The sequence below is a fragment of the Manihot esculenta genome, chromosome 12, assembly GCF_001659605.2.
Source record: "Manihot esculenta cultivar AM560-2 chromosome 12, M.esculenta_v8, whole genome shotgun sequence".
NCBI classification, from domain to species: Eukaryota; Viridiplantae; Streptophyta; class Magnoliopsida; order Malpighiales; family Euphorbiaceae; genus Manihot; species Manihot esculenta.
In genome coordinates this window covers 8,547,349-8,571,021 of record NC_035172.2, presented here as the reverse complement: position 1 = coordinate 8,571,021, position 23,673 = coordinate 8,547,349, and the positions used below count along the sequence as shown (strand labels likewise).

At 34.3% G+C, this 23,673-nt stretch overlaps 2 protein-coding genes across 2 annotated transcripts; both read right to left on the bottom strand.

Moving 5' to 3' along the window:
- Positions 1–453: 453 nt before the first annotated feature.
- Positions 454–4,517, bottom strand: LOC110627926 (glutamate receptor 3.4). The gene is made up of 6 exons (XM_021774328.2): positions 3,894–4,517; positions 2,332–3,680; positions 1,983–2,260; positions 1,779–1,810; positions 1,285–1,694; positions 454–1,201 (listed from the first exon to the last, which is right to left on the bottom strand). Exons 1-6 carry the CDS (start codon positions 4,195–4,197, stop codon positions 749–751), a joined length of 2,826 nt encoding a protein of 941 aa, XP_021630020.1. The 5' UTR covers positions 4,198–4,517; the 3' UTR covers positions 454–748.
- A 12,366-nt stretch (positions 4,518–16,883) lies between these two features.
- LOC110627997 (glutamate receptor 3.7) lies at positions 16,884–22,267 on the bottom strand. The gene is made up of 6 exons (XM_021774426.2): positions 21,682–22,267; positions 19,912–21,254; positions 19,258–19,535; positions 19,068–19,099; positions 17,951–18,357; positions 16,884–17,536 (listed from the first exon to the last, which is right to left on the bottom strand). Exons 1-6 carry the CDS (start codon positions 21,932–21,934, stop codon positions 17,114–17,116), a joined length of 2,736 nt encoding a protein of 911 aa, XP_021630118.1. The 5' UTR covers positions 21,935–22,267; the 3' UTR covers positions 16,884–17,113.
- Between the last annotated feature and the right edge of the window lie 1,406 nt (positions 22,268–23,673).

The window sequence follows — 23,673 nt, the reverse complement described above, 5'->3', positions numbered from 1 at the left end:
ACCTTTCTGAGCAGCATTGTGGCTCTCTAGCGATCTTTCTAAGTGTGCGGTGTCAACTAAATGTCACGCTATGTGGGTGACCCAAAGTTACAATAATTAAATAGGAGTCCTAAGTCTCCAAATAATGCTGCAAGAAACAATTGAGAAAGAAAAAACAAAATTTCTACAAAGCAAACTCTTGATATCATATAATGAATAATATTTCTTTATATTTACAATTGATATTATAACATATTTATATATAAAATACATATTTAAAAGAGAAAATAAAAAATCAAACTATTTCTAACTACTAACCAATACAATGAATCTATATATGTTTATTTCCTATAAAAATATATGATATTCATCTTTCTATATTTTTTATATACTTAATCATTTATAACATATGCTATAATCATTAAAATTAAACAATATTAATTTAAATTATATAAATCATAAACTGAACAATAATTATCATATAAAACATGTGTTTCTACTCATTAATATCGCAACTCTAACTAAACACAATTTATAATTTTACACTGTATGACTCAAATTGAACTCCACCTACTGTTTTTTTTTTTCTAATTTTATTGTCTTTTACATGTATACGAAATATTTTTCAGGATACAAAATGCACTAACAACTAATTCTTCTATATCAATCAAAATGACAAACTATAAGTATATAAGAGTGGTGTTTGATTTTATAGTTTCTGAATTTGAAATAATAATAATAATAATAATAATAATAAACTTTTTTCCCTCTAAGCATGTGAATGTTCTTCTATGCTGGGGCTAGCTTGTCTCTTGTTATCATTACTCTTATGCCCAAGCATCTCCTTGATCTCTGTTTCTTTCCTATCTACAAAATCAATCCAATCTTTGAAGCTACCTGAGAACAGTGCACGTCTAGGTCTCGCTGGCTGAATCTCCTCCACCTCCGCCACTTGGCCCTCTTCCACAGCAAATTTACGGTACTGACAAAGTACTCTGCAGAAGAATATAGTAAGAGCAATGAAGCAAGCAAGGCCACATATCAGGAACAGTCCCCAGAAGCTGCTTAAGGAGAGCCGGCTTGAATCAACTTCGTTGATTTGCATAGAGCACTCTGCCCGTGTCAGCCATTTGTTATGAATTTTTTGGAGATCACCATTTTCAGAGAGCTGGAGAATGGCTGTGGACAAGTCAACTGCAAGAGGTGAGTCCTTCTGAAATGCCTGAGACCAAAACATATGGATGTTAAGTTTCCTCCAGAAATTACTCATTCAGGGCTTAGGACAAATGAAAAGTCGATACTCACAAATCCCCATCCGCTTTTTGTGAATTCCTGTCCCACTGTCCTGAAAGCACAGTTGCTGTCGGACAAGAAGAGCTCAATGTAAGGAAGCTCATCAACAATGGCAGCAACCCCACCAGATTTTGGTCCAAGTTTAAGGGCAGAAAAATATTCATCTTGGTTTTTCAATTTTACAAGCCTTGATTCTGCTATGTTGAGCTCCTGAACCAAGTAGTTCCATGTAAATGAACCATCTTGAACTCCAATTGGTTCACTACTTGATATTAAGCTGTCAATGCCTCCAATCCCTGAAGTTAACTCCTGAACTGTAAGGATTGATGTCAAACTGGCTGTATAACTTGAATTGATAATCAACACAACAAATAGCCAAATGATCACCACCAGACGTCCCAGGGTGCTTGCAGTGTTCTCTCCTGCATTGTATCCAAGCAGCAGAGGATGTAAAACGTAAAGAAGTAAAGAAAGAATGACAGATTAGGCTTATATTATTCACTTACTGTGAGAGAAGAACATTGTTGAGAAACTAAACCTGCAAGATTAGAACAATTGTCAGGATTGTGAACTTGCCAAACAACTAAGCTTGCTGGTGAGTTTCCAAGCTTAGTTGTTGCCCCACCAGTATTCAAACTTTTAGCCAGTTGATAAACTATCTTCTTAAGCATGGGCAATTCATTATTTCAATTAGTTCAGCAGACACTTACCAGAATACAGTGATAAGCTGTTGTCTTGGTGGACCACGAAACTCGTGATTAATCCGGTGCTCAAGAATCCAGACAACAGTTCCCACCAAAAGAAAGAAGGCACCAGTGACACACCACATTTGTACAGTAAATGGCTTGAGGAATGCCCAAGCGCTAGACTTTACTTCCTTGACAGGAGCCACTACAACAAGTCCTGATTCCATGTAAGGCTGTGTAAAATCCACAATCTTTGTTCTGTTTGTAACTACTGCAATATCTCCCACAGCTGCATCATAAGTCTGAACAAGACAACAAATCAGGATACTGAATCTGGTTTCTGAACATAAACAAATTAAAGCGAGATACTCACATTTTGAGCAACTGCATCGACGAGTCCATTGTAGCTTGGGTTCCTCTTTCCATCTCCATATAGAATATACGTGCGAGGAACAGGATATGGCAGCAAGTTTATTGCAGCTTCAAACACATCAATGCAATAACCTTTAACCCCTGGAGGGTTTTTGTCCTTAGACACAAAATCTCTGTAACTTGCTCGATTTGGCACTGCTATACGCAGTGGCTTTCCATTGTTTGGAAACACCCATCCTCGAGGAACCTCTGGATTTTCACCAGGCCATATTGTTGTGTAAAGGTGTTGGTTGCTGGGAGAAGTATTAGAAGGCTTCCCATATAAGATCTCTGGAGGAACAATTGAAAGACCAGAGTGATTCGACCAATAACCAATCCTGCGGGACCCTGTCCCACCAATGTTGATAATATCGTATGCTGGATGAACTAAATTTTTGTCGGGATCAAACTGAATTTGACCACTGACACCTGTGAAGTTCATTCTTAGAAGTGTTTGGAGATACTGTTGACCTTCATTGAAGACACGGAGTAATGACAAGTTCAATGAGCTTTCATTTCCGTCTTGCAACTTTGGATCATCAGAGAAAGATACAATACCACCTTCGTTGAAAAAAGCATCAAGAGCTCTGGCAGCTAACCATACTGAATCATAAGCAAAGAGAGCATAAGAATTGAACCCAGCAGGTCCCTTTCGATCCTTGTATTTAAGGTTGTTCCATCTAGACAGAAACCTTGTCTTCATATCAGTGTCTGGTGTGTAATGGCGAAGAGCGACAACCCCTTGTAAGAGATTCATTGTGTTTGTGTCAACTGGTTCTGTTGAATCTAAAACAGAAGGAAGCCAATCTGTGGCAATCCAAACATAGCCTTTGCTCATCATCCCAAGCTTCTGGGCAACAGAAAAAATTTGCAAACCAGAATCAGGATTCACATGGACAACATAGACCCTAGATTCCATCAGGTTTATTTCAACTAACAAGTCATTGATTGCATTCTTGGTTGCTCCAGGATTGAAGGCAGCCTTGTAAGAGATTTTGGAACGCTTCTTTGCCAGGGCATCACCCAATACAGATATGCCACTTCTTCCATAATCATCATCTACAAAGACGGCAATTACCTCCCTCCATCCAAAATATGTAACCAGATCAGCAATTGCGAACATCTGGAAATAGTCACTTTGTGTTGTGCGGATTAAATATGGATACTGAAGTGAAGAAAGTGTGGGGTCTGTTGCTCCAAATGATAAAAGTGGTACGTGAAGTTCATTAACAACATGGGAGATGACATGAGCTATGCCAGACGATTGAGGGCCAATTGCTGCAACCACATCATTTTCCACCAGCCGTAAAGCTACATGGAAGAGAAACTTCTATCAAAGACTTCATCTTTACAAGTTTTTACAGTGAAGAGGCAGAGGATATGCTTGAAACACAATGCAAAATTTTCAGAAACTTAAAGAATCTCCTTAAAACCATTTTGGGTTTGACAGATTCATTGGGACAGGAACATTCTGGTTTTCAAACACTTAAAACAAATTGTAGTTTCAGAGTTTGATAGAAGTACCTTCCATGGTTCCAATAAATCCACTGCAATTCGTGTCAACTATAATGAAATTCAGCTTTGTCCCTTTAAGAATACTGGAATCTGAATTTACATCATCAACTGCAGCTGCAAGTGCTCGTTTAGCTGCTCTCCCAATTACAGAATTAAGAGTAAAAAGAGCTCCTATATTCACAACACTTGGTCTCGATGAAGAAACATTAGCATTTCCAGCCTTACCCATGACTTCCATGGGCACACAAACAATGAAAACAACAAATAACAAGCGTATTCTCGCCATGAGGAGTCTACGGAGCAACATGTCCATTAGTACAAAAGCTTGGAATCAAGCAATTTGCTCAACAATACAAGCACCTGTAAATAATAATAATAAAAAAACCTTATCCGTACATAATATGAACAAGAAATCTATATAAATTTAATCCAGATCATACCAACTAAAGCTCAACAATCAATATCACCAAAAGAATGAAGCAATATTTTATTTTGTGATTATTGATTGAATAACGATAACCCACTAACGAAAACAAAAGACTGAAGCAGATACCCACATGCAAGTGTAAAGCAAATGGAGCAAGGAACTATGCAGAGGGCGAGAGAAGGAGATGCAATTAGTGGAGTGTGAGAACAAAAAAATACAAACTGCTGAAATTCAGATTGAAGATGATATTTCTGTTCCGAGAGAAGTGTCCATTGATTCTCAAACCACAACAAATGCTCAAAGTTCTTTGCAATTGGAGGCCAGGCCAAGACGTCAAACTCAGCCATCGTCTCGTTTGCGAGATTTTGAAGTGTTTCAAGATGATGCTATTGATGCCGAAGGAGACATAATTCATTTTGCAATGTTCGCAAATATTGATCCATCATCATATGGAGAAGCAGCAGAAAAAGAGGTATGGCGTAATGCAATGAAGGAAGAAATGGTGTCAATTGAAAGAAATGGTACCTGGGATTTGGTTAACTTACCTGCTGGAAAAGAAGCAATTGGTTTAAAGTGGGTATTCAAAACAAAGTACCAAGCTGATGGAAAAATTCAAAAATATAAGGCGCGTCTTGTGGCCAAAGGGTACCGCCAACAGTACGGTGTTGACTACGAAGAAACCTTCGCACCTGTAGTGCGTTTTGAAACGGTTCGAGTTGCTCTAGCATTAGCAGCTCAAATGAAATGGCCTGTTTTCCAGTTTGATGTGAAGTCAGCGTTTTTAAACGGGGACTTGCAGGAAGAAGTTTATGTGTCACAACCAGATGGGTTTGTAATCAAAGGCAAGGAGAGCAAAGTTTATAAGCTGCGCAAGGCTCTTTATGGCTTGAAACAAGCACCGCGCGCCTGGTACAGTAAGATTGATGCTTATTTTCAAAATTCTGGTTTTGTTAGAAGTGAAAATGAACCAACTCTTTATCTTAAAAAACAAGTGAATGATCTGTTATTGGTTTGTCTCTATGTTGATGATATGATTTACATGGGGTCATCTTCTTCACTTGTTTTTGATTTTAAAGAGAATATGATGAAGTCTTTTGAGATGACAGATTTGGGAAAGCTTCATTATTTTCTTGGGGTGGAGATTATTCAAGCGGCAGATGGGATTTTTATATCTCAAAAAAAATATGCAATTGATCTTCTTAGAAAATTTAAGATGTTAAATTGCAATTCCACAGCCACTCCAATGAATGTGAATGAAAAATTGCAAATTAATGACGGTTCGGAACCTGCGGAAGGGAAGTTTTATAGAAGTTTGGTGGGTGGTTTGATTTATTTATGTCTTACAAGACCAGATATAGCCTTCCCTGTTGGTGTTGTTTCTAGATTTATGCATAATCCGTCAAAGGTTCATCTTGGAGCAGCAAAAAGAATTTTGCGGTATGTTGCGGGAACTCAAAATTTTGGTCTATGGTATACTGCTAATTCCGATTTCAAGTTAAAAGGTTTCACAGACAGCGATTGGGCCAATTCTCTTGAAGATAGAAGAAGTATTTCTGGACAGATTTTTTTCCTTGGCTCATGTGCAGTGTCTTGGAGCTCAAAGAAACAACCAACAGCAGCCTTGTCGTCGTCAGAAGCAGAATACATGGCTGCCACTGCTTCAGCTTGTCAAGCTATTTGGCTTCGGAGGTTACTGAAAGATCTTGGTCAAGAACAAGAGGGAGCAACTGAGATATTTTCAGATAACAAATCCACAATTTCGATGGCAAAGAATCCAGCTTTTCATGGGAGGACAAAGCACATAGACACCCGTCATCACTTCATTCGAGAGCTAGTCGCAACTGAGCAAATTGTCCTAAATTATTGCAGTACTGATGAACAACTTGCAGATGTTCTAACCAAAGCACTCCCACTCAAAAAACATTCACACTTCTGTTCCTGTTTTGCTTTGTGTAAGTTTGAATCAAGGGGGAGTGTTGAAAACTGATTCAACATTAGTGCTTTTCTGTTAGCATCACGTAGTCATTTTGTTGCTGTTTAGTCTCCTATTATTTCTCTTTGTTTGTTGAGTCAAAGCACTTTCAGTTAGTGCCATATTTTTCTGAATTTTGTTATTATCTTGTGGCTATATAAGAGCCATTGTTTTTGTTTATTTAATCATCCAATAACTGAGTTCTTTCTCCAATTTGTTTGTGTCTTTTACTTTCTATTTTCTAGTAATTTACTTGATACAAGCTAGCTCTGTGTTCAAGTTTCTTGTTTTCTTCCCAACAGAGCTTGGTTTCCCTCAAGGCTATACAAGTGTGAAATGGCGACGAGAATTGATCTCCCACTTCCTAGAGTTGTGCTTAGTTAATTAGTTTGGCCAGAGTTTGGAAAATATGCCTTTTTGCTTAGTCGCTATAAATCCTCTGGGCTTGTTTCCTTTAAGACTTATAGTAGTTTCGACGTGGTGTTTGTGTTTGGCGGCTTTTCTTGATCATGGAGAGGGTGGTGTTGTTGGATTTGAGGTATTGAGGGTAGAGGTGGATCTCCAGAGGCAATAGTCCTTCGATGCAGAGATGGAGGCTCTCTGGGCTGGGCTGGGCTGGGCTGGACTGGTTGAAGTCAGAATGGACACTCTGAGTCAAGGCTTGAAAGTAAGCTTCTTTGAGTTCTTATAGGCCAACTTCATTTATAATGTCCAATTGGGCCTTCTCTTTAGGAGTGAGCATTGAACTTAGATTCAATTTCAAATCAAATAGAATTAAATAAATTAAAAATTATAATTTAAATATTTATAAAAATTTAATTAAATTTGAGAAAAAATTGATTTGATTCGATTCGATCCAATTAATTGGATTTTTTATTTTCTATATTTTGTTATTATTATTTTAAGATTTAATTAAAATATTTTAATTTTAATTAAGATTTAATTTTAAATATTCTCAAAATGATATAGTGTTGTTAACTAACCGGTTTAATTTATTTTTTTAAAAATCTTTTAATTAAAATCAAATCAAACTAAAATTATTAAATTTTATAAAATTAAGATTAAATCAAACTAAATCAAAAAGAATATAAAACACAAACTATTTTGAATTGATTCTGTTTGATCGTTTATTTTAATTTGAACAAAATATTGTTCATCTCTACCTGTTAGAATTGTTCATAATTCCTGGAGGTCCCAAATTGAATCGAAAAACTGTACAAAATTGAACTGGAACTAAAAAAGAATCGATAGTATAGAAACCAAATCATACCAAGCCGAATTTATTTAGCTATTTAGTTTTTATTCTAGTTATTTGTCAAGAACTATATCAGAGCCGTATTAGCATCATACTGAAAAATTGGATATATATATACATAGTGATATTATAATTCTAATATATAGTTCCAATTATATATTTTATATATCATATAATTTCAATAAAATTATACATATATAATTATAATATTATTTAATTATTAGATTTTTTTATCATGTTATTTAGCTAATTTAGTTAGTTGATCATAATTTGTTTTATCTAAATAGATTACATATAGTATGATGATCACTTGTAGAAACTAGAATCGGAATCAAAAGTCAGTTTCTTAAATTTTATTAGAACTAAAACTAAAACCAAAATTCTGTACAATTTCAAAATAGTTTCATGTGTTTTTTATATTGATTTAATTTTAATATCGGTTTTAATACTAATTTTAAAATAATTTTAATATAATTCTCTATTTATATAATAATATTTAAATTTCACCAGAATAATTAAATGGTTATAACATAATATTAATATTATTTATATAAAATTAATAAATTTCACCATTCAACTTTAAAATAATATCAAATATCAATAATATCATATAATATTTTCGCCTAAAATTTATTAGGACCAAACCTAATATAATTTTCACTATTATAATTTCTAAACTCTTAAAATAAAAAGAAAAATAGTCCCGATAGAGATTTCAAAAGATTTATTACAATTTTTCCACAAGAGATAAACTCTATCTAAATAAAATTTTTATAAGCGGTATGTTTTTTTAAAATAGTTACAATTATTTTAATTAAATTTGTATTTAACTTTATTAAATTTTTATTAATATATAATCTAGTTAAAAATTAAATTACATATATAATTATTTTAATAATTTATATTCTATCAGTATAATTCTATTATATATCTAATCTATCTAGATAGAACCGACTATAATTAATCAATTAAATTAGTTAAATTATATTATTATAAACCTTTAATAATTTTTCAGTGATTAAAATATATAATAATTTTATATTGTTATTATATATAAGTAATAATAATAATTTTATATTGTTATTATATATAAATAATAATAATAATTATAAGTACATAGACACGTATATAAATAATTATTTTAATAATTTATATTCTAGTAGTACAATTACTAAATAGAATCGAAATTAAAAACACATGAAACTGTACTAGAAACATACTGAATTTCGAAGATATATTAGATACCCAAAACAGTTAAACCCTCAGAAGGCCACAAGAAGAGACAAAGACAAATAATGTGAGTTCCATAAAGATCATGGTCACACCACTAAAGAATATAGGCACCTTAAGTATGAGATCAAAAGATTGATTCGAGAGGGATCTTTGAAACACTTCATTCAATATAATCATGGTAACAGAGAACCATCTCAAAAAAGGAAAAACATCTCCCCGATAGCCAGAAAGAAATAAAGATGAAGAGCCAATAGGGATAATCAACATGATTTTCGAAAGTCCAAAACAAGCTAAATTGAGAATGACCCTTTCGAGTCATCAAAGTGGTTCGACCAAGAGCTTATAAAATTGTAGGCCTAGATGGTAAAATAAAACCAAGCACATGGAATGTTTTCAACTTGAGGAAATTCTATCAGCAGATTACTTTCAAATGAATGAAGCTATAGTATTTTTGTTCTTCTCGTTTTTTGAACGATTGGTCATTATTTCTTTCAACATTTCAATAAAGAAAGTAGCTCTTTTTTTTTTAGTAATTTTCTAATAAAGTCCGCAAGGTGACAGGATCATTAAGGGCAACTTGAAAGGCAATTCGTTGCCAAAGTCCACAAGGCAACATGATTGTCAAGGACAACCTAGGAAGCAATTAGTTGCCAAAGTCTACAAGGCGATAGGATCGTCAAGGACAACCTAGAAAGCAATTCGTTGCCAAAGTCCACAAGGCGACAAGATCGTCAAGGACAACTTGGAAGGCAATTTGTTGCCAAAATCCACAAGGCGATAGGATCATCAAGGACAACATGAAAGGCAATGTATTGCCACAGTCCACAAGGCGATATAAACATCAAGGACAACCTGAAAGGCAACTCATTGCCAAAGTCCACAAGGCAACATGATCATCAAAGATAATTCATAAGGCGACAGGATCATTAAGGACAACCTGGAAGGCAATTCATTACCAAAGCCCACAAAGTGACAGGAAAGTTAAGGAAAACCTGAAAGGCAATTCATTGCTAAAGCCCACAAGGCAACAAGATCGTCAAGGACAACTTGAAAGGCAACTTATTGTCACAATTCATAAGGTGACAGGATCGTCAAGGGCAACCTGAAAGGTAACTCATTGCCAAAGTCCACAAGGCGACAAAATCGTTAAGGACAGTCCATAAGGCAACAGGATCGTCAAGGATAACCTAAAAGGCTACTCGTTGCCAAAGTCCACAAGTGACAGGATCATCAAGGAAAATCTATGAGGCGACAGGATCATCAAGGATAACCTTGTGTTTACAAGATGGTTAGTGGGAGTGCAGTTGTGTTTCTAGTCCTATATGTGGATGACATATTACTCATTGGAAATGATATCCCTACCTTGCAAAAGGTTAAGACTTGGTTAGGGAATTCTTTTTCAATGAAGGACTTAGGTGAGGCTGCGTATATCCTTGGTGTTAAGATCTATAGGGATAGATCCAAGAGGATAATCGGTCTGAGTCAAAGTACTTATATTGACAAGGTGTTGAAAAGGTTCAGCATGCAAGATTTCAAAAGAGAATTCTTGCCCATGTCTCATGGTATTCATCTCAGCAAGAATCAATGTCCTATGACATCTGATGAGCGAGAACGAATGAATAAGATTCCTTATGCTTCTGCTATTAGATCTATCATGTATGCCATGTTATGTACTAGACCAGAATCTCATATGCATTAAGCACAACAAGCAGATATCAGGCAGACCCCAGTGAAAGTCACTGGACAGCTGTTAAGAATATCCTAAAGTACCTTAGAAGGACTAAGGATGCATTTCTAGTTTATGGAGGTTTAGAAGATGAGCTAGTTGTAAATGGTTACACAGATGCTAGTTTCCAAACCGACATAGATGACTTCAGATCACAGTCAGGATTCGTATTCACTTTAAATGATGGAGCTGTTAGCTGAAAAAGTTCCAAGCAGAGCACTATAGCCAATTTTATAACAGAAGCTGAGTATATAGCAGCATCAAATGCAGCTAAAGAGGCAGTCTGGTTGAAGAAACTCATCACAGAGTTGGGAGTGGTTTCCAGTATTGCAAATCCTATGGACCTTTATTGTGATAACAATGGTGCCATAACACAGGCAAAGGAGCCCAAATCTCATCAGAGATCTAAACACATACTTAAGCGATATCACCTTATTCGAGAGATCATTGATAGAGGAGATATCAAAATATGCAAAGTAGACACAAATGACAACATTGTAGATCCACTGACCAAGCCTCTTTCACAGGTCAAGCATGATCAGCACACTAGGTCTATGGGTATTAAATACTTGTATGATTAGGCCTAGTGCAAGTGGGAGATTGTTAGTGTATTTGCCCTAAGTCATTATCTTGGACCTTTTTGTATGTCGTTTTGATTATTAATATTAGAGGTTTTTATCATCATTATTATTTGTTTGCATGTTACATAATAATGATTATCATCCCTGATTACTTATTATTATGTTGATAATAATAAAATATAGCTAGTATGATTATTGATTGATAACCATGAGATGATTATGTATATGTTGATATAATTCAATAATCATAGATACTTGTTAGAGAACAAAGTATTGGATGGACCCGCATTGAGATCACTACATGGGTTATTGTCATAAGTAAATCTCAAAGTAGTTATGTCTTAATCCTTTGATTTGAGATTGTCATAGTTTTCAACATAAGGACTATTATGTTTTGACATAACCAAACATTGTCTTTAATCGGACAGTCATAAAGGTTATGATTGAGTATAATAGAAATTATGTAGAGGATATTGAACAATCAAGATAGGATTTGTCCCTCTCTTTGAGAGAGATATCTTCTGGGCCCCTCGATAAGTGAGACTGAGAAATGCATGGCCGTGCTCAAATGAATTGATAGTGTGATCAATATCATTTAAATTTATCAGTCTACTTAGAGATCGAGAAATCATAAGTTTGAAAATTATAAGTTTGACATTGACCATGACTTATGTTCAAATTAGATATCGTGTGACAAAGGGATTAATACATGTTCTATTTATTAGGCTTTATCGGATTATTGATCCTCATATTAGTTGGGTAGTCATAATATCTTGCTAGAGGTCACTTATGACTTATGGGCCTTGTGGAACTGGGTCTATTGTCAATTAATATGAGCCTATTGGGTTACACATAAAAGAACGTTGTTGATGTGCTGTGACATATTAATAGGCTAAAAGCCTAAAGCTCATTAATATAATTAATAATAACAAAGTGTTATTATTATTAATCATTAATTAATAATAATAAAGTGTTATTATTATTAATTATTTATTATTATAAGATAATACTATTTAAAAGATCTGTAGTCTATCTATAACTATTACAGATAAAGGACTCTATCACATAAGATATTTGAGTATTTGCGAGATTGTGATAGTGGGTTCTGAACACAACCCTTTTGGGAAAAGAGTTGTGGGAAAACAAAAAAGACTGAAACATATAAATACTCCTTCTACGAATTGTAGAGTGACGGTTTTTAGAAAATTCAGTCTAACAGTTGCAGATTATGGAGCACATAATCTATCCATCCTTGAGAGAGCTAGCACTCTAGAAGGATAGAAGACGTTTGTGTGGATACCATTAAGGGTGTTCGTTTGAAAAAATAGCACCATTAGTCCGGCATTGTATCTTCTCGACGGGATTAACAAGTTAGTCTCATATCCTTCCTTTGAAATAAACGAAGCACTCGAATTTTGGGAAGGAAATCAGAGATTTTTTTTTCGCTGCGCACTTTGGGTTGCAATAATCTCTGGATTTCCCAACAACCACCACCTTCATCCTAAAGTCTTTTTTTCCAATTAGGAAAAAAAAGAGCAATTATCAATTAGAATAACTTTTTGCTTGAGTTGAATGAAATATGTTTTGTTATTGGGTGCAATTATGGAGTTAATGTCTTCCAAACTAGTTTTATTAATGAACCATTACACATTGAGGACATGGTATAATCTATTATGTGTAACTATGGCCATTTAGATTGTGTGCTTATTATTTTAAAGACAAGATTACTAAGAAACAGATTGACTTTTTTGGAATGGACTCATTTTGCAGGTACTTAAATGCCAATATCTTTTATCGGATGTTGTTCAATTGTGATCTCAGTATTTTTTTGTGATACAATTATCTATATTCATTCAATTCAAGACATATATACAAAATTGTCTATCTGTTCATCAATAAGCAAGAAATCTAGACAAAAAAATCATATTAAACTCATAAATTCTTAATTTTTACATATGAACATCACTTAAATTCACTTAGAAATCATTTTATTAAATATTTAAAATGCCCATTACAGTACCCATTTCTTAAGCAAGATACAACTTTTTGCTAATATTTTCTTTTACATCATTTATAATCAGAAACAACATCACTAATATGTAGGTAACATAAACCAATCATAAACGCCAATGATGAGAATTCATTTTCTCAATCCTTGAATACAAGCATATTCTCTCTTCCTTGAATTTTTTTACTTTCTCTTTCTTCTTCACAAGCTTTGTCTCAACAACCTTTTAAGTTTTTTTCTAGCTCAATCCCTTGTTTTTCTTTACTTGCTAATTCACCTTGCATTCTTTTTCCATTTTGTCAAATATAACATGGAACACACATCTTTCTCTAGATTTAAGAATTAGCTCGTCATCGTACCAAAGAAAAAAAAATCACAATTATTAACCTAAAAATGCGAACTCTCATGTAAGAATAAAAATACATATTTCTCAACAATGGATTCACTTAAAAAAATGAAGCAAAAACCCAGCTTAACCTTCCTCAGCGAGCAACAATAAAACTTCCTACCTAGGTTATTATGAGTGAACGAAGTAAGCAATGAGGCCATCTCGTTGTGCACCGGATAATACATACGAGCCGGAGATGGAGTGGACGATGAGGCACTAGTAGCAGCCATGGAGCACTCGTCAATCGTGTTGCATGCAGCAAGGAAGGAGTGTGCACTGGTTTGGTGTTTCTAGAATGAGAAAAACGTTTAGGGATTAAGCTTTTATTTTGGGGGATTAAGGGTTCTTTAACCATGGTATACTCATGTGGCATTTAGTCCCACATTTTATTACTTAAAAATGTCAGGTGGCTTATCAAGTGTACATGGACACAAGGCCTCCAATAGTACCCGTAGGACTAACAATAGGGATGTTCACAAAACTGCATCTAAAGAGTTTATGTTTTTCATAAACATGTCTTTATTTTTTATTTTCATAAGAAATACCACATCAAGAGAATAGGATCGACAAGTGTCTTGAAGAGAGTGAAATGTTAGGGGGTTCTCTATACTCTAAACGTTCCAACTCAGAAGTTTCTTTTTTTGGGTAGGGCCATTCATGGTTGGCTTTCTCCACCATTTTTTGGACTCTAAGGGTAGTAGGTTTCTTCGAAGTTGTGCTCTTCCTTCCCTTTTCACTTTGAATTGCTTCCTTCTTTTTTCTTGTTCATGTTTGTCTTCTAGATATACTATGATGCTAGTTATAGATTCATTGTTGAAGGGGCTCCCTTAATTTGGCTCTTATTAGACTTTTCCATTTGTGTACCAATATTTGGATTTGTGGGCCACATATTTGCTCCAAGTCAAATAGCTTTGGTAGGAGACATTCTTGTGTATATGGGCTTAACTGTTTCCAAGATAGTGGAGAGCTTAATCTTATGGTCCACCGACATAAGACCTTCCTATGAAAGGTTTTGTTTGGAAATTATGAGTTTTGAGCAAGCCTTGTTGAAGGATTCCTTACTAGTTTTTCGTGGGTTAGATCGAATAGAAGTGCATTTTTCATCTCCTTTAGGCTTGGTGAGTTTGGTTACTACTGCGGTAAGTTCATAGGCCTCATTGTCAACAAGTTGGGCTTTTTGAGTTTGGCCTTTCTTTATTATACCCATTGAAAGAGGGTTTAGGCTAGTTGTATTGATGTTGAGGATTTTCTCTAGTCTTTGTTCTAAAATTTTATCGGATAAAATCAGCTTACTTAGGTCCTTATGGCCATTATCTGAAAATAAGAAACAAGATATGAAAAGTTTTGAAATAGATTGACAATGTTTCTTGCTTTCTTACCAACTGAAGAAAGGCATTATGAAAAAGAGTTATGGGATTTGACTTGCTGAAAAAAGGTTCCAGGGGTCTTGAGTTTCAATCCTTAATGCAAGTGCTTGGCTCGATAATTCATCAAAGAGGAAAGCGATTTATGGGGGAACCTCTCTTACTAGACGTTTGTCTTTCTTTTGGATAGGATGTCGAAAGGTGGGATCTGTGGTGGAGCTGAAAATCAAATTTACGTTTATTCTCATCGGAATGTTTTGTAGTGGTGATTGTGGGAGGCATAAGGGCTTTTGATTACTCAAGGTTAGTTTTAGAGTAGGGAAATGAGGTGGGCAGGGTAAACTCTAAAACTTTGGGCTTGTGATTTCCTTAGCTCTGGAGTCAAGATGAGAACTTGCTTGCGGCTAGAAGGGTGATATAATGGTAGTGGTAGGGGTCTGAGACTTGTTCTGAGAGTGGTTGGTCCTCGTTTTATAGAGAGGGTTCACCTTCATCTAAGGATTGAAACAGTTGTATGAAGATGAGGATTGTTCTTCACTTTCAATGACCATTTTGTCATCACAATATCTTTTCATATGACTAATGCTTCCACACCTGTAGCAAATATCTAGCAATTTTTCATATTTAAGAGAGAACTAGTATGTTGATCCATCAGATTTGATGTTGTAAAAGCTTATAAAGAAGCTTTTGTTAAGGTTGACATCAACTTAACTCTGAAAAACATAGGATAATTAAAAGATACTTCTTGTGCGAGATCCACCTCAATAAAGGTACCAACTGTGTCTCTTATAGTTTTTGCATGTATTGGGTTCGTCAAACTCGGGGATAACCACGGACTTGTGTCCAAAAGGAGGTTGTGCCGAAGTTTATTTTGTCAAATGAGGTGTCTGGTGGCTTCTAACATGGTGATTGCAGATAGTAAAGATCAGAAAAGGAGGTGAAGAGGGAAGGGGCAAAAGATTACGGAGAGGGATAGCAAAACAGAGATAAAAATTATACATTTGGATTTTATCAAATGTGAAAACTACCCTCTAAACTATACATCCTTATCATTTTTTTCCTTCTTATTTTCAACCAGTCCACATGACGTAAAAGGCAAAAATAGTCACATTGATTTGTAGTATAGAGGATGGTTAGTCACGGTTGTGATGTTATATTTTTGTCCATTCCAAAAATATTTCCTATTTTCTTGGTGAAACGACATTCCCAACTTGATTGCACACCTTCCTAGCCCGCCATCAATAAAGACTGCTTGCCGCATATTCTGCCTACTAATAAAGCAATTGATACAGTAGTTTAAATTTCTTCTGAAAATTTTTCCTTTTTTAAGAAATAATTGAATTAACGAATGTCTAAATTACAATAATTTTTTATAATATTATTCTTCTGCTGCACCTTGCATTCTTGTAATGTTTTTTCTTGCACGTTAAAAAAATAATTAAGGATGCTAAATTCAAACTCAACCCATACAGTTATAAAAATTATTTGAATAAAAAAAATAATAAAGTAGAGATGTATTTATTTTTATTAATAATAACAATAGAGATGTATATTTTTCAACCAAAAAAAAAAAAGTAAGATTGAACTCTCCTAATCATGTCAATCAGAATCTGATACCAAGTGAATAATGCTTCCACTAGAGTTCATAAACTCGGGGAATGCATTCTCCCTGCCAAAAGGAACTAGAACCCAAACTTTCACAAAGGAAGGAATTCTTCCTTGCCAACCATACACCAACTTCAAAATTATTAATTTCAACCATGTGATTGAAAAAGCAAGCAAAAAAATTCGAAAAAAAAAAAAAAACCTGGTTCACAAGTTCTTCCATGTGCATCCTTAGGAAGATTGCTTAGAACCTTTGTGGTTATGACTAAACGAGGACAGGAAAATGAATCAGTGAACCTAACCTACTAAAAGAGAACATTATGAAATCAGCTCAGTTCATAGTGAATTTGCTCAAGGAGAAGATTCTTGAATGAACTGACCGAGTATGAAGATTTTATCCTTAAGCTCAAAACCGAACCTAGCCTAACAGTAAATAAAAATAAATAAACAAAATATTAATAGAGTGCTATGCCATTATAGACACAGAGGGAATACTAGTTTTAAACTACTTTTTACACAATTAATATTGACAACGTATCTACCTACATTGCAGGGGTTTATATACTTACGGCTTACGCTGGGTTCATATATGACAGATGGAAATTATTCAATGCTAAATCCTTCAGCTTTCCATATTAGCAGGTACTTTGATTTCCTTGGAAGAGTTGGCTTATCTTTCCAAGCTTGTGTGGGATGTGGGATTCTCATGCTGGGTGAACATTTTCTTGATAGCTTCTTCTTTCTCATCAATGAAGTCAAAAAAGTGAAAAATGACTTGAGAGCAGCGAGTGTTTGATGAAATTACGGATGGAGAAGCCAGTTGCATTTGCCTCCGTTTATAGCGCACAAATTGGCGAACCACTCTTAGTAGAAAAGCTAGGAGGGCCACAATGGCGAAGATACCACATAGAAGATAAAGACCCCAGAAACTTGTCAAATGAAGTTGGTTAGGGTCAGAATTTTGTCTCTTATCTTCAGGACAGCCCTGCTTACAGAACCACCTGTTGCGGATCCTTTGAAGCTCACCGGTCTCAGAAAGTTTTAGAATTGCAGTAGAGATGTCAACAGCAAGCGGAGATTCTCTTTGAAAAGCCTGATTTATCACAATGATGAACAGTTAGGAGAAAGTCCCAGTTTAAGATAAAGAAGCACAAAGATTTTTGTTATTCGAATGAAGGATGAGCTTCAGCATAGAATATGGAGAGGAATAAAATGCAAAAACAGTAAGAAGTACCTGATCTTCCATGAAAAAGAAACGATTCTGTTTATAACTCAGTATGCAGATCATACCTCTGCCATAATTTTTTCATGCTACATGCATTTGAAGATGAATGTACAATTTTTTTAGTTTTCATGGATGCTTTTTTTTGTTTCCCCTTTACAGTGGCTTGGTTGATATCCAGAAATGACTTTTCAATAACAGGTTTATCAAGCAGCCCAATAAACAACATTATTGCGTGCAATGTAATGTGAGAAAGTTCAATTGCTTGTAGAGGAAGGTACTTACAAATCCCCATCCGCCCCTAGTAAATGGTCGCCCAATGATCCCAAATTCACTTTGGTGTGTAAGAAAAATCTCTACATATGGAAGTTCAGCTATTATTGCAGCTACCCCTCCACCATTTGGCCCTAGTCTCAATGCTTTTTCATATTCCCCCGGGGACCCAAGAGAAATAAGTCTAGAACGAGGTATATAAAGACTTTCAGACAGATAGCCATAGACGAAAGACCCTTCTTGGTATCCAATAGGCCAATTAGTTGCAATCAAGCTGTCAATATCAGTAATGGGCGATGAAAGCTGCTGAACAGTAAGAATTGAAGTCAAACTTGCTGTATAGCTTGCAGTTATCACCAGCAATAGGAAAAGCCACACTACCATCACCATGCGTCCAAGTGGACTTACGGTAGTTTCTTCTGCAATTAAATGACAATAAAAAACTCAAAAAGAAATAAAAAATAATTACCAGAATCCCAGATATTTCTATTGCATGCTACAATAAGAAGAGCCATTGACTAATTGAATGGGGCAATAGGCAACAGAAAAAATAAGATTGCTTTATTTAATGCCTTCAAAACCGATGCTGCATTAAACCCATTTTCATATGCAAAAACAGAATTCTGAACTGAAGAAAACATAGATACTCTAATTCAGAATAGCTTCATATCTATTTTCTGAATCATGCTTCATAATATAGTTCTAATTGCATCTCATTATAGGAGTTATGAACTTTTTCTTTAAAAGATTTACTGGAACAGCAAAGTTGTGAAGGGAGCTTATACAATATTAACTAAGCAGAGCATATTCAAAGTTGCACATGCAAGCAATTGTTCAATGGACTCCACATACAACTACACTTGATGTAAAGGGGAAAAAGTAAAGGGATACTTCTAATTTTTAATTGAACATTTCAGTTCCCTTTCAATAGCTACCGCAAGAGTTAGTATTACTGCTACTCCTTGGATTTTCAAAAATGTAAAAGAATTAATTCTGCGAGTCTATAGAGTTAAGGCTGATATTAAAGAAGTAGCCCCTATAAGAAGTAAGCTTTGAAGACAAGGACGTAAAGATAGATTCATATCTTAAATACAGAAAGAACAAATATTAAAGCCAAAGTATTCCTTACGGTTTGTCTTGAATAATGTTGAGAAGCTGAACCTGCCAAAAGTAGCAGTTGAATAATGTTAAGATGTTAATTATCCTGGAGAGATATTAGGTTTATCAATTGCAACAGAAAACTGCAAGGTACAGTGGAAGGAAAATTTTAAAAACAAAATAAAATAAATAACATTCTACATAAATATTGACAAACATACATGAACATTGTTATAATCTGCCTTCTAGGAGGACCTCTGAATTCATCATTAACTCGATGTTCAAGAATCCAAATAACCACTGCAATCATAACAAAAGATGCTGCTATGACACACCACATCTCCACTGTAAATGGTTTAAGAAATACCCAGGCACTTGATTTTGAATTCCTGACTGGAGCTACAATGACAAGACCGGTAGAAGCATAAGGCTGAGAAAAATCCACTATTTTTGTCCGGTTTGTTATAATTGCAATGTCTCCAACAGCTGCATCAAATACCTGTGCCCAAAACATTAAAGAATAAACAAGCTTGGCCTGTCTAAGTTCTACCATTTATATAATGCAGCATTCAGGCAGACCCGTCATGCATAGATATAAACAAGACTAAGATCTACATGATATATTGTCCATAAACTCCTCCCCCCCCCCCCCCTCCCTAACTGGAGAAAAAATCTAAATATGAAAAATACTCAAGTAAGAAAGCATCCATGGAGAGAATTTTGTTAATGAATTTCCAGGCAAGCCTAAGTCAGTAACTCCTAAGTTTCTGCATATTTTCCATGTATGGAAGATCATGTCTGCCCCAAAGACTTTGACTAAATTTTGTATTTTCCTTTGTCCTTGCCAATTATGGAAGTCAATAATGTTTGCTTACATCTTCTTCCACCATCCGTATGAGTTCATTATAATTTGGATTGGACCGACCATCCCCAAAGGCCTCAAACCTGTAAGGTACATCATATGGGACTAGTTTCCTTGCTTCAAGGAACACATCAATACAATATCCTTCAATTTTGTGGCTCTTGTTTACTTCAGTAACAAAATCCACAAAACTGACTCTGTGCGGCACTCCAATTCTCAGTGGTTTTTCATTGTCAGCAATTACCCAACCACGTGGTCTTTCAAGCGTTCCACCCGGCCAGATAATCTTTTGAAGCTTCTGATCCACACGGGAATAGTTAGTTTGATCCCCTTGGCGAGTCTCTGGGGCTAAAAGTGAGAAACCTGAGATATTAGCCCAATAACCAACTGTATGAATAGACATATTCTCAATATTAATGACATCAAAACCACCATTCTCAATGTTCCTGTCATTATTAAATTGCATGCGACCACTTAAACCAGTGAAGTTCGTCTGCAATATTTTGTTTAGTAGACTGCTTCCATTACTAAAGACTTTGAGTTCCCCCAGACGTAAATGAGATGTTTTGATGTCATGTAGCTTGTCAGGTGAAGAAAATGTAATATTTTTGAATTCATTTAGGAACCAGTCAATTGCATAGGCAACTGCCCAAACTGTATCATAGGCCTGAAGTCCATAGGTGTTCAGCTCAGAACTTGCTGAACCATTCTGCTGCATTAACTTCCACCGAGACAGAAAAGCTTTTTTCTGGCTGGAATCTGGAATATGTTGACGAAGGCCAACTACCCCTTGAAGAGCACTAAATGAAGTTTGATTGATATGAGAAATCGAATCTAATGTAGTTGAAAGCCAGTCTGTTGCAAGCCAAACATAATTGTCGTCCATCATTTGCAGTTTTTGGGCAATAGTAAAGATTCTCAATTTGGGGTCTGGATTAACGAACACAACATAAACACGAGGACCAAGCAGTTTGGATTGCTTAAGTAAATTCATGATCTCAGTTTCATCAAAATTGACAGACAACCGCAACTTATACATTTTTGCCATTTTCTTTTCAAGTTCATCATCCAAAGCAGCTATCCCATTCCTCCCAGAATCATCATCCACATAGATCCCAATGACCTCTTTCCATCCATAAAAATCAATTAAATCTGCCATGGCAGCCATCTGATACGAATCACTTTGTGTGGTTCGCACAAAAAAGGGGAATTGAAGAGCAGATAGAGTTGGATCAGTAGCAGCATATGAGATAAGGGGCACTTGGAGACCATTGGCAATTTGAGAAATCATGTGAGCTATACCAGAGGACTGTGGACCAATTATGGCTACCACATGTTTCTCAAGTACCTGAAAAGCTGGTAGAGAAGGGAGAGCTGCAATCAGGATAATGTAATGTACAAGGACTTCAATTCTGAGTTCAGAAATCCAATACCAATTTTTGAAACAGAATTCATAATTAAGAACTTTCAAGCACTAAGAACTAATCATCAGTGGCTAAAACCAATGAGCCAAACTTGAAAAATTAGCTAAAAACGAGGAAGTTTCAATTCAAAATTAAAACTGAAAGATCCTACCCTCAACCAGACAAAATTAACCATACAAGATAACATGATTAAGAAAAAACACATGGCAATTTTTAACACATGAGAACAAGACTATATATTGAGAGAATTACAAACAGATGAAATCTAAACCCTCAAAGCTCCAATCAGCTCTCCTTCTTCCAAAGTATCTTAGTTATACTTGCAAAAATGTCAAAAATCAAGGGAATTTGAAGGCTACCTCCAATGGAACCCAAGAAGATATTGCACTTTGCATCTTCCATGAACAGCCTCAGCTCTGTCCCTTTCAGAATTCTTGTGTCCTTATTAATATCAGATACTGCAGCCTCTATTGCTGGCCTTGCAGCTCTACCAATAACCGAGTCAAAAGTAAAAACTGCACCTATATTGACAAATTTAGGCCTTTGGCAGGAAACAAAACCATTGAGAATTACCCCTATGAAAATAAACGAGAAAAATGACTTGGCCATCATCTTGAAGCTAAGGTCTAACGAAAGTAGGACTAAAAACCCATGCCTAAGCAATACCCAACAGAGAGTACACAAAGAAGAGGAGACTCAAAGGGAAGACTTCAAGAATATTAGACTTAAAATGGAAAGAGGGTCTCTGTTTCTTGATCAGTGAAATTTTCTTATCCGTACTGTGAGACAAGTTCCATGCATTCAGTAAAAATCTAAACCGAGAGAGAGAGAGAAATAGAGAGATGACTAAAAGAAAGAAACAATAGTCAAGCCAGGTAGGAATCTGAGAAAGGTTAAAACAGGGGTTGGGATTTTGTGATGAGATCAATGGGTAGGGGCCATAAATGAGAAAGGAGAGAAAACTTGTAAAGTGAAATTCTACTTGGTGGGAATCAAAAACTAAAGTTAGAAAAAAGAATTTAAAACGGAAACGAGAATTTCTGGCGGTGCAGAAAGATTGATAATGTAAAGTTGTTGGAATTATGAGTTGAAATCGAAATAACAGATCAAATTTAATAAATTTAAATTTTTAGTTTAGTTTTATTTTTTTAATTTAAAATTCAGTTATTTTATTTTAGTTTTAATAAAAAATTTTCAATAAAGTCAAAGTTAAAAATTTTAATAAATTTTGATGGTTATTTTTAGATGATTTTATACGGATAAATATATGAATTTAAAGGTTTTTTTTCTAATTTTTCTAGTTTTTCATTTAAAATTTTTTATATTATTTAATATTATTATTATAAAAAAATCAAAGCAACAACATTTTAATTAAATTTTAAAAGTTTATAAATAAAATTAAAAACTAAAAATTTATTAAGAAATTCAACTGATTAACAATTGAATTTAATTTTTTTAATTCAATTTAAATAATTTTTACAAATTCTTAAATTTATATTTTAATTTATTCCTCTCAATTTAATTTTAAAATAAATTAATTGAATATTGAACGCTAATTAGAGGCATAAATTTGAAATTCCAACTCTTCTGATCTCCATAAATGTAAATTTCGATAAAATATTTTATTTAAAACAATTTAAAAATTTCAATTTCAATTGAATAAAAAAAAATAAACACTTAAAAAATATAAGAATTTTAAACAGTAATACTTATTATAATATTTTTTAAAATACATATATAACCTATAATTTTTTAATTAAACACTAATTTCTGTTTTAAATTTTTTTAATAGTCAAATGAATATTTATATTTTAAATTTGATTTAATATTTGAAAATTAAAATTAAGCATCCAAGTACAACCTAGTATAAATATTAGAAAGCAAAGGAATAATTGTGAACTATTTGGTGTGGAAAGGAATCGGAGAAAGTTGCAAATTCTAAGCAAAGTGCAGCAATATTAGTTTAGGTAAATTTTTACGTGTCACGTTAAATCGCTGAGTTAGGCTCAGTCTAAATTTAACAGATTAATTTAGTAATTTTTATTAATTTAAAAATTAAACTATTTTTTATTAATTTTATTCAATTGCTTTAATTTTATCAATTTTAATAATTTTAAAAATTTAAATTAATTTTAAATTTGGGTTAATTTTAGCTATTAGTGAAATTTGAGATTTGAGTTGCTAATATGACATTTGATAATATTATTTAATGTATAATTCTTGATGTGGTATAAGTTTGATAATAAAAAAAATTCAAACCATTTAGACTTGTTCAATTTTAAACTTTTCTTTTACAGCCAATGGATTAACTTTAACCTATTATTTTATAAAAAAAAAATCAATTAAATTAA

Excerpts from the sequence above, each read along its gene's own strand:
- LOC110627926 (XM_021774328.2), bottom strand. The coding sequence starts at position 4,197 with ATGGACATGTTGCTCCGTAGACTCCTCATGGCGAGAATACGCTTGTTA. Across the intron at positions 3,681-3,893 it reads ATTTATTGGAACCATGGAAG|CTTTACGGCTGGTGGAAAAT; the intron begins GTACTTCTATCA and ends TCTTCCATGTAG. Across the intron at positions 1,202-1,284 it reads CAAAAAGCGGATGGGGATTT|GCATTTCAGAAGGACTCACC; the intron begins GTGAGTATCGAC and ends TTTTGGTCTCAG.
- LOC110627997 (XM_021774426.2), bottom strand. The coding sequence starts at position 21,934 with ATGATGGCCAAGTCATTTTTCTCGTTTATTTTCATAGGGGTAATTCTC. Across the intron at positions 19,536-19,911 it reads TACGGATGGTGGAAGAAGAT|GTATTTGATGCAGCTGTTGG; the intron begins GTAAGCAAACAT and ends TTTTGGGCACAG. Across the intron at positions 17,537-17,950 it reads CTAGGGGCGGATGGGGATTT|GCTTTTCAAAGAGAATCTCC; the intron begins GTAAGTACCTTC and ends GTGATAAATCAG.